Source organism: Parasteatoda tepidariorum, chromosome 5, assembly GCF_982258835.1.
Source record: "Parasteatoda tepidariorum strain Cologne lab strain chromosome 5, Ptep-v5.0, whole genome shotgun sequence".
In the NCBI taxonomy this organism is placed as follows: domain Eukaryota; kingdom Metazoa; phylum Arthropoda; class Arachnida; order Araneae; family Theridiidae; genus Parasteatoda; species Parasteatoda tepidariorum.
Genome location: NC_141759.1, coordinates 39,643,991 through 39,659,169, shown reverse-complemented (window position 1 = coordinate 39,659,169; position 15,179 = coordinate 39,643,991). Strand labels below are relative to the sequence as shown.

At 31.4% G+C, this 15,179-nt stretch overlaps 1 protein-coding gene across 14 annotated transcripts in view; it reads right to left on the bottom strand.

Annotated features, from left to right (window-relative positions):
- The window catches only part of LOC107438072 (uncharacterized), a 93,401-nt gene that overhangs the window by 62,150 nt on the left and 16,072 nt on the right, over positions 1-15,179 (bottom strand). For 12 of the 14 annotated variants that reach the window (XM_087163722.1, XM_087163726.1, XM_087163725.1 and 9 more), the window contains exons 8-11: positions 8,237-12,737; positions 2,777-2,819; positions 1,844-1,883; positions 1,716-1,749 (exon numbers count right to left, since the gene is read on the bottom strand). In XM_087163722.1, coding sequence (XP_087019848.1) covers positions 1,716-1,749; positions 1,844-1,883; positions 2,777-2,819; positions 8,237-12,737 — 4,618 coding nt within the window. The remainder of the gene's footprint in view (positions 1-1,715; positions 1,750-1,843; positions 1,884-2,776; positions 2,820-8,236; positions 12,738-15,179) is intronic. The other 2 variants (XM_087163733.1, XM_087163734.1) reach the window with 1 other exon arrangement.

The following is a 15,179-nucleotide window of genomic DNA, read 5'->3' as shown; positions in this document are numbered from 1 at the left end:
AGATTTTGGAGCATGCAATCTTTGTTAAGAGCAGAGGTTCCCAAATTTTTCAAAGTTATGGCATTGTTAGAATATATAAAATTGTCTAAAGGAATCAAAGTCATAATACAGTAGGGAACAGATTATCCGGAACGATCAGGACCATCACTATTCCGCATAACTGATTTTTCCGGTTTTCTGAATCGCTACAAAAAGCCGTTTTTTTTTTATTGTTAAACCCAACTAAAAAAAAAAATTTTTTTTTGGAAATAATCTTAAAAAGAAAAAACGATGGAGTAATACACTAATGATTATTTCCAAAATGATGGTAAGGTAAACATCTTTCAAAAAAGAAGAAAAAATCCTAAAATCTCATAAGGAAAAAAAATTTTTTTTTCAAAAAATGGCGGGAAAATTTATTGAATTTCGTTCCGGTTTCTTGGTTTTCTGATTTCCGGATAACGGGTTCTGTACTGTATATTTGTTTGAGGTATAATATTTATTAGAGAATGTATGTTTCATATATGTGAGACTAAGGAACAAAACTACTGTGGAGGTAGGTAATGACAGAGTAAATACAATCTATACTTAAAATTGCCTAAAGTTCTATAAAAATAACTTATTAATAACACTATAAGTTTTTAAAATATAAGAGATTTTATGTATAAGGAGACATCACAACCTACACTTGGAGTTATCGGATATTTTTCAGTGTGATGGATGAGTATGCTGCTCATTAAATAATTTTTTAAGTCATGGAATAAAGCTTGATGCAGTAACTCACATTTCTTTTACAATATTTTAGAGCAATATTTGCTCTTTATAACAGTGATAGCTTAAAACCATTTTCCCACAGGTATGAAAAAGAAAAAAATTATGAAAACAGGGGTGTATATATGAGGGCAGGGGTATTATACGAGCAAAATTTTAGTTATAAACTGACCCCTCTGAGAATCCACTCAGGATAGGATATTCAGATCTTAATTAAGTACAAAATCTACCCACTTTACAGTGAAACTTTTGTCTTTTGAATAACAACAAATTATTTTAAAGTATTAATAACAGATTTTAAGTTATAGGCATGAGGGAACCCTGGAATGCTGTGTGGCACACACTTTGAGAGCTCCTCTTTTAGAATATGTATGTGAGTGTGTGTGTATATATATATATATATATATATATATATATATATATATATATATATATATATATATATATATATATATATATATATATATATATATATATATAAATACAGTACAGAACCCGTTATCCGGAAATCAGAAAACCAAAAAACTGGAACGAAATTTGAGAAATATTCCCGCCATTTAAAAAAATTTTTTTTTTCCTCATGAGATTTTAGGATTTTTCGTTCTTTTTCGAAAGATACCATCATTTTGGAAATAATCATTAGTAATAATTAGACCTTACCATAATTTTGGAAATAATCATTAGTGTATTACTCCATCGTTCTTTTTAAGATAATTTCCAAAAAAAAAAAATTTTTTTTAGTGGGGTTTAACAATAAAAAAACGGCTTTTTATAGCGATTCAGAAAACCGGAAAAATCAGTTATCCGGAATAGCGATGGTCCCGGATAATCAGTTCCCTACTGTACAAGAAAACACGAAGAAAGTTAAGAAAAACAATAAGTTAACAAACAATATATATATATATATATACACACACACATAAACATGAAACTTCTTTAGTAAAAAGTGTAAGAAATATTTTTACCTTCTCTTTTATTGAGCTTCTGCGGAGTGAACATCTAAAATAAATTTTTAAAAAATATTACACAAGTCGAAATTCAGATGTGATATAAAAGTTGAAAAAAATAACCAAGAAATAAGTTAAACATGAACCTGTTACTAGTAACACTATGATTGACTTCTTCTACTGAACCTGGAGAAAGAAAAATTGTATTTTAATATAATATTTCTTTTTGCATACATAAAAAAATAATAACACAAGTATATTACATACACAGCATAGATACTCTATCAGTCTTTTATCTTCATGCAGTTTAGTCATCAATTTAATTTCAAAAAAGTCAGATATTTAAAATTCGATATCTCAGATTTTGCTCTAATTTTGTATTTTTCCATGCACAATTATATTCTTTAAACTGATGCAACAATTTGCGTTAAGTGTCAGTTTAACATTTTTCCAAACCGTTACTAAATAAAATAATAAAAAATAATTGCATATTTATTAAAAGTTATTTTTTGCATTAAATTACCTTTGGATAAACAAATTTTAAATTCTGTGCAAAAATTTTCGATTTGCCTAAAAAGTTCTCAAGATATAAAGAAATACGCAAAAAGTAAAATTAGGAGGTGAAAACATTAGAGCGCTCTCCTGACCAAACTATTGGAACCATATTTCCCAGATTACGGGTATTCCCTATATTTTAGAAGTCAGAAATCTAAATTTGTAAAAAAAAAAAAAAAAAAGATGCACTTATAAAAAGAAAGTATGCTTTTATGTCTGATTCCGTAACTTAAAATATTGTCTTTACTTATTAATTAGTCCTAGAATCTAATTGAAATGATTAGTTCTAGAACATGAAGATTTGACCATTACATCAAAAGTTATTCTGGGTAGGTTTTTTTTTTCTTTTCTTTTTTGGCCCACTGTATATCCCTGATTTAGGATAATACTAAAGATTAAATTTCAAAATATTGGTTTTGAAAATGATATGACAATGATTTTGGATTATGGCTAAAAATGGTACAACAGAAGAAAAAAAAACTTATGCTTTTTATACAATAAAGGTATTAAAGAAAAAAACATACTTTTATCATTTTTCTTTTGATGTCTGGGAGAACTAACATCAAACTAGAAATGAAATTATACATTTGATTAAGTTAGAAATTACATACAACAAATAAGTAACTCATATAAATTAACATTTCCTTAAGAAGCATAAAAAATTAAATTGACCCTGTAACAAATGGCTAGCCATTTGGAAAATTTGCATAAAATTTAACTGTCAAGTTTCGCTTAGGCAGAGAAAAAAAACGAATTTAACATGAAAAGAATAATTTAGTAATAATTCAAATCCTTTAGAACAAATACAAATTTTCAAATTACAATATATTCAGAACTATAAGCATCCAAAATCTTTCTATAATTTGATTCAATTAGTCCTACCAAAGAAATACTACTATAGTTTTCAGCAAATTGTATTCAAATAAGTTATTTGAGTAATTCTTTAGTCAATCTTAATGCTACGATTTTAGTAAATTGACACTTAAATGTATATAAAATAAATCAATGCTGATGAATATACTTTTATATGAAATCATAATTTACATGAATATAATACTAATGTTTGGGTGGTGCATTTGGTTCAGGAATAACTCACAATGCTGGTTGGAGAGCTGGGGGTAGTGAGTTTGATCCTGATCAACGAAAAACTGTCATGCACATACAGCAAGGTGTATGTTAAATTTGTCATGGCTGAAAGTACTTCTGTTAGTTGCCGTGTGGAAGAAAAGGGAGAAAGGGGTAACAGCTCAGGCACTGTCAATAGGTTTCATCAAGGTCAAAATTATGTGGCATTATTACCATTGCTCTTAAAAGATAAGAGCTCTAAAAATAGGGCTAGGCGATTGACCAATATTGGGTGATAATAATGAATACAATACTATTGATTTTCTTTCAAAGACATCTGTAACTGATGACTGCTTTGACAAACATTAAACTGAACATTTCTCTACCTTTCACCTTCCCATATTTATTTTATTTTATCCGTCGTTGCACAGACGACCCTATTTTGGGTTTACGACTACTAATGTTCAACTCCGTAGCCTTGTAATTTTGAACCAATCCGGAAGACAAAGAAACTCCTAGATCAGTACCCCCAGAGGTTTTGATTTGTTATGGGAACATGGTAGGACAGATTTAACGTGCATCAGTCACCATTTACCACTCGAGGATTCTGAGGCCGGCAGGGACTTCCCATATTAAAAAATTATGTAAGTGAAGTGTTGTCGTTGTAGGCCATCAAGGTAAGGGGTGCGATTGTTCTTGTTTGCCAGTGGTGCCATCTATGGCCAAGAATTTGACTGCTGCCACACTTATACATTGTACCCATTTATAGGGCAGACCCATTCATTCATCCAGATAGTAACTCTGACCTGAAGCAGAGAACAATCAATTACCATTTCACTAACCCCAGAGGTATGATTTGTTATGAGAACAAGGAGAACTTTGTGACCCAACAGATTTAACATGCCCCAGTTACCATTTCTATACAATGGTCGGATAGATTTGAACTCCTGTTCCCAGTGTTTTCACTACAGCGCGAGAATCTCGCATATTTTTTTCTTTTCTCGCATTAAAAAATTATTAACGCGAGAAGTTCGCGCACTCTAATTAATCAATTTTCAAATGGCGAATCTCGCGAATTTTGGAAAAAATTTCGTCTTCTGCCATTTTAAATAAAATCCGCTTCACTTTTCTTCCTTGATCTTTCATTATTTTCAACGTTGGTCCTTGTTATCTAGCTTCCCTATTTACAGTATTGTTCAGAACAGGTGCGAACAGCAGAACACCCCCCCCCCCCCCCGAACTACAGAACCCCTTTCAGCACACATTTCTCTGCAACCACATGTTCACCGTAGGTAAGGTTTTTTCATGTAAGATGTTTTAATTTTTTTGTGCATGAATGTAAGATGGACAAACGCCTTGTTAAGGCAACATCTTCTACTCCGTAACGGACAAATGAAAATGAAACAAATGTTGGTAGAAACAGTCAAAATGAAACAAATACGGATATTTTTCAGCTAAATAAAAAATCCGTTGAGAAAAAATGAGTCCTTTATAATAAGTTATTTAAAGTCAGCTCTATTTTTACAAATTACTAAACTCCCTCATCGACAATTTACAGCAATTTGTAAAAGTTAAAGGCTGTGAAAACTATGCTTTGCTGGAAGACATAGCATGAAGTATGAACATGGAAATAACTTCTACAAACTTCACTATTCTATAGCAGAAATAATTGAAAAGCCTATGCTGGCAGATGTAGAGGATAGGTCAGCATCTGTTGCTAGGTCATTTAGCACCCAAAACCGATTTAAGACAAAATTTCGTAACAGATTGACTAATAATCATTTGAGCATCCTAATGAGAATAGCTGATGAAAAAGTAGATATAGAACATTTTCCATATGATGATGCAGCAAAAATATCAAATGCTTTAAAAATTAGAAGATGTTAAAAATGTATTATAACTAAAGAAATAATTTTTTTCCAAGTCTATTCGTGTTTTTTTAATTTTTAGAAATCCCACTTAACTTTTTGAAATCTCACCCTGTTTTTGAGAAAGGGTGAGAAATTCTCTAATTTTTTTTCTGTAATGAAAATACTGTGTTCCCCAAGTGAGTCCAGCCATAGCCACCGAGAAATAAGGCTATTAAGATCACCAAGAACAGTACCATATAGCTTATAAGCTGCCAATTTCAAATATTTGTCATTCGTTGAGAAACAGACCTGTTTGTCCCTCAGATACGCGATTCCTTTATAAGCCATTATTATAAATACATACATCATTATTATTATACAACTTTTAACAATGCCATATGCATGCGCAATCCAGAAATGTAAAGGAAATTACAAAAATGGGTCTTACATCTCAGTTTTTTAAAAGTAAGAAAATTGATGGGCAACTTGAAACAGGGTTCCCACTCTATGATGAGATTGAAATTCAAGGACTTTTCAAGGACCTCAACAAAATTTTCAAGGACCTTAATCTAAGACCAACTTTAAAATTATTCTCTTCTATTTTACTAGAAGCAACAATGCCTGTTGTGGCAATAATTAATTTCAAATATAATACCTAAATGCTTTGCCTATATAGAGAGAAGAGAGTATATGTATTATGGACTAAAATTTATATTTTTTTAAAAACAACCCTACTGGTTTTACATATTAATTCACAAAATCATTTTCAGCACAATCTATAACTAATGGTAATGAGATGTTAATGGTGAAATCCTTTAATCCTGTGTATTTCCATGTGAAGGCTGCATGAAAGACAGAGCTAAATCTTAGGTATTCCATATTCCATAACCCCCTCCTCTCCTCTATTAAACATCGTTTCTGAAATTATTCATCCATAATTTACACAACCTTCTCTAAATGTTATGCAGCAACAATTCTCTCTGAAAATAAAAATTAGAAGGAACATATCCCATTTTCACCATGTTTAAAAGCATTATTCATTATGTGTAATCCACAACTGCCAATGAATATGACCTGGTGGGAATATTTCTCTTTTAATTCACACTGAAGCTTCTAATAGAATTTCCAATTGACATAGGGTCCATCCATGGATAATTGAAGTATTTTAGAGAGCTTTTAACCATCATCCATGCATTTGTAAAAAGAGGACAAAATATTTTCTGCAGTTCCATGATCCATAAATTGGGAGGTAAGATACTTAGTGCAAACTTTATTATCAATTCCTTACCATAATGTCCATCTGCTTAGATTGTAGAGACTGATTTAACGTCTCATCAAAGAGTACAGTGTAGCAATCAACATTCTTCAGCTCATTTATAAGAATCCCTTTGAAGTATAGTGCCGATCCAAAGGAGCCCAAATAGGCTCACCTTGTGGCACTACAAAAAAATTGTCTCGCTATACAGCTATCAGCAAACATTTTGGAGAACAATTTACTAATCCCTTCACAGGAGTTACATGAATAATTACTAGTGATGCACTTCAGATTCCAGAGAATTTCAGCATCAAGCACATTCCTTTTGACTAGATAAGAAGACAATGTTACCTCGGGCACTAAAGTTTCTGTTTCACATGGAGCACACGATGTTGAAGGAGTATTTACACCAGATGAATTAGATGTTGATGTCTTTGGAAAAAGAGAACTCAGGGCATGAGACTGCTTTTTTGTTTTACCTTTCTTTCATGTGTGATTTCAGAGCAGATTCTTCCATTTTTGCGATATCGATCTCCTTCATGCATAATCGGCACTTGGCTCTGAACTTCTTTTTGGGCATCGATAAAATCCATTCTTTATAAGTTTGATTATCCATCCATTGGGGATTAAAATAGCACTTCCCAGGCATAACTAGTCTAAACTACATAACACAAATACGAAGCCGTGCCTTTGCGAATATGCTTTACAATAAAGTTTTGAAATGACGCAAACGTAAGGACAAGTGCGGATGGTAAAACGGCAAATTTATTGAAAACTACAAGGTACATATTGTTACAAAATTCGAGAGTATTCCAGTTTCGATAAGAAAAAAGAAGATCTAAGCATATGCGACAGAAGATGAAGTGGAGTCTCGCCCCGAACGCATTGATTGTCTGCTGTGGTCCGCGCGCTTGGCAGACACCAAGACGCTAGGCCCGGTTAGAAACGGTGGCGTTAAAAACCACGTGAGAGAGCTCGGGAACAAAACAGAAAGAACGAGAAAGATCCGCGGGTGTTTTATAAAAAGGGCCGCTGGCAGTATTGGACAAATTCAAGGACCTATCAAGTTTTTCAAGGACCTAAGACGTTTTTCAAGCACTTTCAAGGACCTAAATTTAGCAAAAAAAAATTCAAGGACTTTCAAGGACCGTGGGAATCCTGTGAAACCTTTTTTTCATTATTTATAAGGAAAATTATATAAAAAAATAATAAACATTTAAAGGTGCATTTAAAAAAAATAATTTTAAAATTACTTAAAAAATTCATTAATATACCCAATCTTCACCCAAAAATTTAATCTGTTGAGAATAGCCATAACAAAGTAAACATTCGTAATAGTAATTAAAATTAAACCTATAAACACAGGTAATTTTACCAATGTACAATTATTATTTAAACATTGATTTAATTTTTTTTAAATGGAGAATGAGTAAAAAGATAGTGTTAATGCACGGGGGATAATTTTTACATAAAGGGCACATTTATAGGGATCAAAGGGCAGGCAAGGAGAACCACCTATCTAAATATGCATAGGGAGAACACTTTCGCCATATGGAATTATAAGCCAGAACAATTGTACTTTCATTTCCCTTTTACATACTTTATAAAAAAAAAAAATTATGCATTATTTAGTATTAACAAGATCGTTAATGTTAAATACAAATTATGATACATTAAAAAAATAATAAATGTAGCAAGTACATATTTTATTGAAGGAAAATAAAAGAGAATATATAAGAAAAAAAAGTAAAATATTAATAAAAATTATTTATTTAAAGAGAAGAGAAAATAAGGCTATAGTGAAATAAGCCTACCTCTTTAAAAGACATATTCTGGAAAATAGAAGAAGGTAGTTCTGAAAAAATAGTAGCTAAAGGTGTTATATGATTGTTAATTTGCTCATTTTCAGAAGGGGTGACACAATGTTTTATAAAGGTTGGTAAAGAAATCATGTTAGAATTGTTATTCACTGTAAGAGGGGCTGAAATATTAGTTTCAGACTGAATCCCAACCTTTAGTTCATGATGCTTTAATGTTTTCAAACTATATCCCAAATCTTGATTTTCAGTATCGCTTTTCTTATCGTCATGGCCAACTTTATGTTTCTTAATATTTCTAATTGAATACACAATACCAGGCGTTGAAGGTAATGGTCGCTTTAAAGAATTCTTTGAATCTTTTAGTAATTGGTTTGAAGAACTAGTTTTAGTTGAAGTGGTTGAAGAAGGCAGAATATATACACTTTCAGGTTTTTCACTCATTTTGGAGGTTTCTCCGTCTTTATTCTTAGTTTGCTCATGGAAAATAATTTCATCTTTATATGTGTCAGAATCATTAACAGAGGGAGCACTAGATTCAGAAGGATTAACACATGTAAATTCCATGTTCTTAGAATGAAGAGGCAATGTTTGAGAATAAGGAATCGTGTTTTCATCATAATCATGAAATTCCGTAATGGTTAGCTTTGTTAACAGATTTCCTGGTTCAGTGGTTAGCAATGGTTGCTCTAAGGAATTATTTGAAACTTGTAGTATTTCTTCTGCAGAACTAATTTTAGATGAAGAAGCTGAAGGGGGCAGAGTACCCACTAAACAATCATTTTCTTTATGAATTGAGTGCTCAACACCACTTTGAATGTTTAAAATCTCATCATTCACATAGGACAAATTTTTTTTATTCAAAATTGAAAGATTTTTTGTGGCTCTAGGAGAACAAATAGTCTCATCCATAGAACAAGATTTTCTTTGTGTGCGATCATAATTTTCTGCGACTCTAGGGGGACAAATAGTCTCATCCATAGAACAAGATTTTCTTTGTGTGCGATCATAATTTTCTGTGACTCTAGGAGGACAAATAGTCTCATCCATAGAACAAGATTTTCTTTGTGTGCGATCATAATTTTCTGTGACTCTAGGAGGATAAATAGTCTCATCCATAGCACAAGATTTTCTTTGTGTGCGATTATAATTTTCTTTATCAGAAAAAAGCTGGGAAAAGTGATAAGCCAGCTTGTTACTAGAAATATCCATCAAACTCTTCTTGTTTCCTGAAATATCATTTGTTTGCTGAGTATTTAGAATAGAATCTGATCGAGACACTTCGGAATCATTAACAGAGTGATTTCTTGATTCATAAGGAACCATGCATGTAAATTCCATGCTTTTAAAATTAATAGGTAAAGTGGGGGAATAAGGAACTGTGTTTTCACCATAATCATGAAATTCTGTAATAGTTGGTTTTGTTGACAGATTTCCTTGTTCAGTGGTTAGCAATGATCGTTTTAAGGAATTATTTGAAACTTGTAGTATTTCTTCTGCAGAATTAATGTTAGATGAAGAAGCTGAAGGGGGCAGAGTACCCACTAAACGACCATTTTCCTTAAGAATCGAGTGCTCAACACCACTCTGAATGTTTAAAATCTCATCATTCGGAAAGGACAAATTTTTTTCATTCAAAATTGAAAGATTTTTTGTGACGCTAGGAATACAAATAGTCTCTTCCATATCACAAGATTCTCTTTGTGGGCGATCATAATTTTCTGTGACTCTAGGAGAACAAATAGTCGCATCCATAGTACAAGATTTTCTTTGTGTGCGATCATTATTTTCTGTGACTCCAGGACAAATAGTCTCATCCATAGCACAAGATTTTCTTTGTGTGCAATCATAATTTTCTGTGACTCTAGGAGGACAAATAGTCTCATCCATAGCAGAAGATTTTCTTTGTGTGCGATCATAATTTTCTGTGACTCTAGGAGGACAAATAGTCTCATCCATAGCAGAAGATTTTCTTTGTGTGCGATCATAATTTTCTGTGACTCTAGAACAAATAGTCTCATCCATAGCACTAGATTTTCCTTGTGTGCGATCATAATTTTCTGTGACTCTAGGAGGACAAATAGACTCATCCATAGCACAAGATTTTCTTTGTGAGCGATCATAACTTTCTGTGACTCTAGGAGAACAAATAGTCTCATCCATAGCACAAGGTTTTCTTTGTGTGCAATCATAATTTTCTGTGACTCTAGGACAAATAGTCTCAACCATAGCACTAGATTTTCCTTGTGTGCGATCATAATTTTCTGTGACTCTAGGAGAACAAATAGTCTCATCCATAGCACAAGATTTTCTTTGTGTGCGATCATAATTTAATGCTTGAGAATAAGGAACTGTGTTTTCATCATAATCATGAATTTCTGTAATGGTTGACTTTGTTAACAGATTTCCTGGTTCAGTGGTTAGCAATGGTTGCTCTAAGGAATTATTTGAAACTTGTAGTATTTCTTCTGCAAAACTAATTTTAGATGAAGAAGCTGAAGGGGGCAGAGTACCCACTAAACAATCATTTTCTTTAAGAATCGAGTGCTCAACACCACTCTGAATGTTTAAAATCTCATCATTCACGTAGGACAAATTTTTTTTATTCAAAATTGAAAGATCTTTTGTGACTCTAGGAGAACAAATAGTCTCATCCATAGCACAAGATTTTCTTTGTGTGCGATTATAATTTTCTTTATCGGAAAAAAGCTGGGAAAAGTGATATGCCTGTTCGTTACTAGAAATATCCATCAAACCCTTTTTGCTTCCCGAAGCATCATTTGTTCGCTGAGTATTTAGAATAGAATCTGATCGAGACACTTCAGAACCATTAACAGAAGGATTTCTTGATTTATAAGGAATCATGCATGTAAATTCCATGCTTTTAGAAATAATAGGTGAAGTTGGGGAATAAGGAACTGTGTTTTCACCATAATCATGAAATACTGTAATAGTTGGTTTTGTTGACAGATTTCCTTGTTCAGTGGTTAGCAATTGTCGTTTTAAGGAATTATTTGAAACTTGTAGTATTTCTTCTGCAAAACTAATTTTAGATGAAGAAGCTGAAGGGGGCAGAGTACCCACTAAACAATCATTTTCTTTATGAATTGAGTGCTCAACACCACTCAGAATGTTTAAAATCTCATCATTTGCATCAGACAAATTTTTTTTATTCAAAATTGAAAGATCTTTTGTGACTCTAGGAGAACAAATAGTCTCATCCATAGTACAAGATTTTCTTTGTGTGTGATCATGATTTTCTCTACCAGAAAAAAGCTGGGAAAAGTGATAAGCCTGTTTGTTACTAGAAATATCTATCAAACTCTTCTTGTTTCCCGAAGTATCATTTGTTTGCTGAGTATTTATAATCGAATCTGATGGAGACACTTTAGAATCACGAGATACATAAAAATCATTAACAGAGGGATTGCTAGATTCATAAGGAACGATGCATGAAAATTCCATGTTTTTAGAATGAATAGGTAAAGTTGGGGAATAAGGAACTGTGCTTTCACCGTGATCAAGAAATTTAGCAATACTTGGTTTTGTTAACGGATTTCCTGGTTGAAAATCCATACGAGAAATACTTCCGAAATTACAAGTTATATCCATTTCATTTGAAACTGTATCCAAATTAAGTTTGTCAAAGCCTGTTAAATCAAGAGATTTCTTAGATTTGACAGACAAGCAGGTTAAATCCATGTTATTAGATTGGAAATGCATCGTCTTTGAGCCTTCTCTACTTGCACCTTTATTAGTTGTTCCGTATGTTTGCCGATCAGTTAAGCTTTTGATTTGAGTTGATGTAATACTGGTAACATCACAGGTCAGATCCATGTCTTCCACATCTAGTTGGGTTTGGCCAGCTGACATTAAGCATTTTGGAGTAAAAGTCGCTTTTTCACTAGGCCTTATGGTATTTTCTGATATGAAAATTGGTTTTAAAGCTTTTTGTGATTTTGTATTTAGATTATTTACATCATCTGAAACAACTCTAAAGCTTTTTTTCTGACCTTGTTGAGCACTTGCAATGGCTGACAGCTTCTTTTGGTATATATTTTCTTTATCTGGGTCATTAGAATATATGGGGATACTTTCAAGGTAAAGATGATCATCAACAGCAGGTACTTCAATCTGTGTTATATGAGACCTTCCTTGGAGTAAACAATTATGTTTTGAATCAGGACAATGAAACGTATGTGCCATGCAAGAGACAGAAGTAACAATTGTGCATGTTGGATATTGATTTTCTTCAATGTTATTTTTTAATTCTGAATGGTGGAGATTGTTTCCAGGCAATAGTGTCAGATTCATATCTTGTTCACCATAAAAATCAGTCTGTTTATTCAAACCATTTGGTAGAGTTGTACTATTTAATGGTAGTTTATCCAAATCCTCAGACACTATAACAGATTCAGATAGGGACATATCTTCAGCCATTATTTCTCTCTGGACTATAATTTGATTCATAGATTGATGTGTTTCAGTCATAGCAATCCTGAAATATATATAATTTATTTTTAAAATAAATAAATTAAAAATACACTTAAAAATAAGCAACACTTTGCTATAAAATAAACAATTAAAACTTAAGAGACTATATAGCTAAATACAGTCAAACCCCGCTATAGCGAACACGGTTTATAGTAAACTCCCGGATACAGTGAACGAAATTTTCGGTCCCGTGCCTTTCTATACACGTATAATGTAATTTTTTGTGGATATATTGAACTAAAAAAGTGAGAGAGTTGGATATTATGATTTTTTTTCTGTCTTCGACTGATTTTTTAGAATTTTTTTAAAAATAATTTTGAAATGTCTACTTCTAAATAAATACTTATACAAAATAAATACTTATTTCAAAATAAATACTTTTTTAAAACCATCTATAGAGTGTAAAGTAGCGATAAGCATTTTTTCTTGTTTGCTTCTTTCATCACACTTTTCCATCCCTAAACAAAGGCTTATTCAGGCAGATGCATGGACAAATTGTTCCTTGCATCAGCTAAAGATTACTATTTTTTTTTCGCACACAAGACGAAGAGTAATAAAAAATAAAAGCAAGTTAACACATTTTTCGTTACTATGTATTATTTTTCAGTCATTTTTGTATTTCTTTTTATTGGTAATTTATTTAAATAATGTATAATAAAAAGAAGGAGCCATTAGTTAAAATTGTTTGCGGAACGGATATAGTAAACTCCCGGTTATAGTGAACCAAAATTTCAGTCCCTTGAAGGTTCGCTATATGTTCGCTGTTTGACTGTATTTTGATTTTCCAATTTTTCTTTTTTCTTAAACCAAAACATGCCCTTAACTAATGTAGTTCAAAGATATAAGAACTTTATGAAATTATTTTTTAAACAAAAGAAGTTAAATATCTGCAACATAATATAACTTTTTCTAAGACAAAGAACGCAAAACTTGAAACATTTTTTAATTTGAAAATATTTTATAGATATTTAGCAAATACTTGACATAACTCCTGTTCTTTATCAATTTTTAAGATATACTGATACTGTGTTTATTGCTCTATAGAATAACGAAGTTATAAGATGTTTAACACTTTTGCACTGACTGTCAAATACATGCCAGCATAAAACCTTATCAATCAGGATATAAAAAAAATAAAACTGGCAAATAAACTAATCAGACATGTGATTGCTGAATTAATAAATTATCTTAATTTTTTTTTCTATCTAGAAATTATCCTAACGTTTCTTTCTCTTCCCTTTTTCCCTTTTGCTCATTTTATACATGTAGATATCAGTAGCAAAAACTCTGAAAAAGTTGATAAAAAAAGGTGGTATTATGTCAAAAAGTGACTTATAAATGACAAATTTAATTTTGCGTGTCCTAATATTAATTTATAAACAATACAGAACTTTGAAAAGAAAAAAAAAATACTGAGAAAATTTGTTGCAATAATAGCTAATAAAACACGCGAAACGCAGCATAAATTTACGATGGTGACTATGCAAATGATCACATAAAAATTTATTACTCAGAGGCGTCATTCAAATTTTGTCGTCATAATATAGGAATTTTAAAAACCATGAGAAAATCAACTAAATTAACTGCAAAAGAAAAAAAAATCATAACATGGATTGATACACAAATTTTGAATTGTTTCGAGCACATTTAAAAATAAATTTCATAAATACGGGACTCAAAATTTCTATGTCATAATATCACATTAAAAATTAATTCAATCCACTTGTAGCAAAAAAAAAAAAAAGAAAAGAGGGTAAATAGATCACACTGAAGTCTTCCCTTATAATTCCGAATTTGCAAAGAAATTATTACTCATTAAAATATAAATTTTAAAAAAAAGAGAAAAAAAGCCATATTTTCCAGTGAACTATCTTTTAAATGTTTGCCAATTCTAAATTACTTTTTTGATTATCAATTTTATACTTTTGTGTTTGCCTTGGTAGTTAATTAATTATTGCCAAAGTTATGGATTTTTTTCCCCTTATGTTTTTGAAGTTTATCCAAACTTTCATTTTTCTAAAACAAATTTGTGAAAAAAAAAGTGATTATAGCACGTGAATGAGAACTTAGGAAGAAAAAAAAAGGGGTGCCGGTAAGGGCAGAACAAAAGTATCATTAACAAGATTATGCGTTGGTAACGCATTTCAAATTTTAGATTAACGAAACTCTAAGAAAATTCTTTCTGAATATAAATTATTGCCTTGCAGAAATCTGTGAATTAGCTGTCTTGATATTCGCAGAATTCCACGAATTAGAGGAAGAATCACAAGCTTGACTAATTGTTTAACAATTTATTTGCAGGTGGGGTTATATTATATTGTTTTTTTAAATTCACTACTACTTATAGCTCAAAATAAAAATTATATAGTTATACTTTGAACAAACATTAATTAGATATGCGACTAAACAAACATTCATAAAAGCGAGTGCTAAATAAGTACATTAA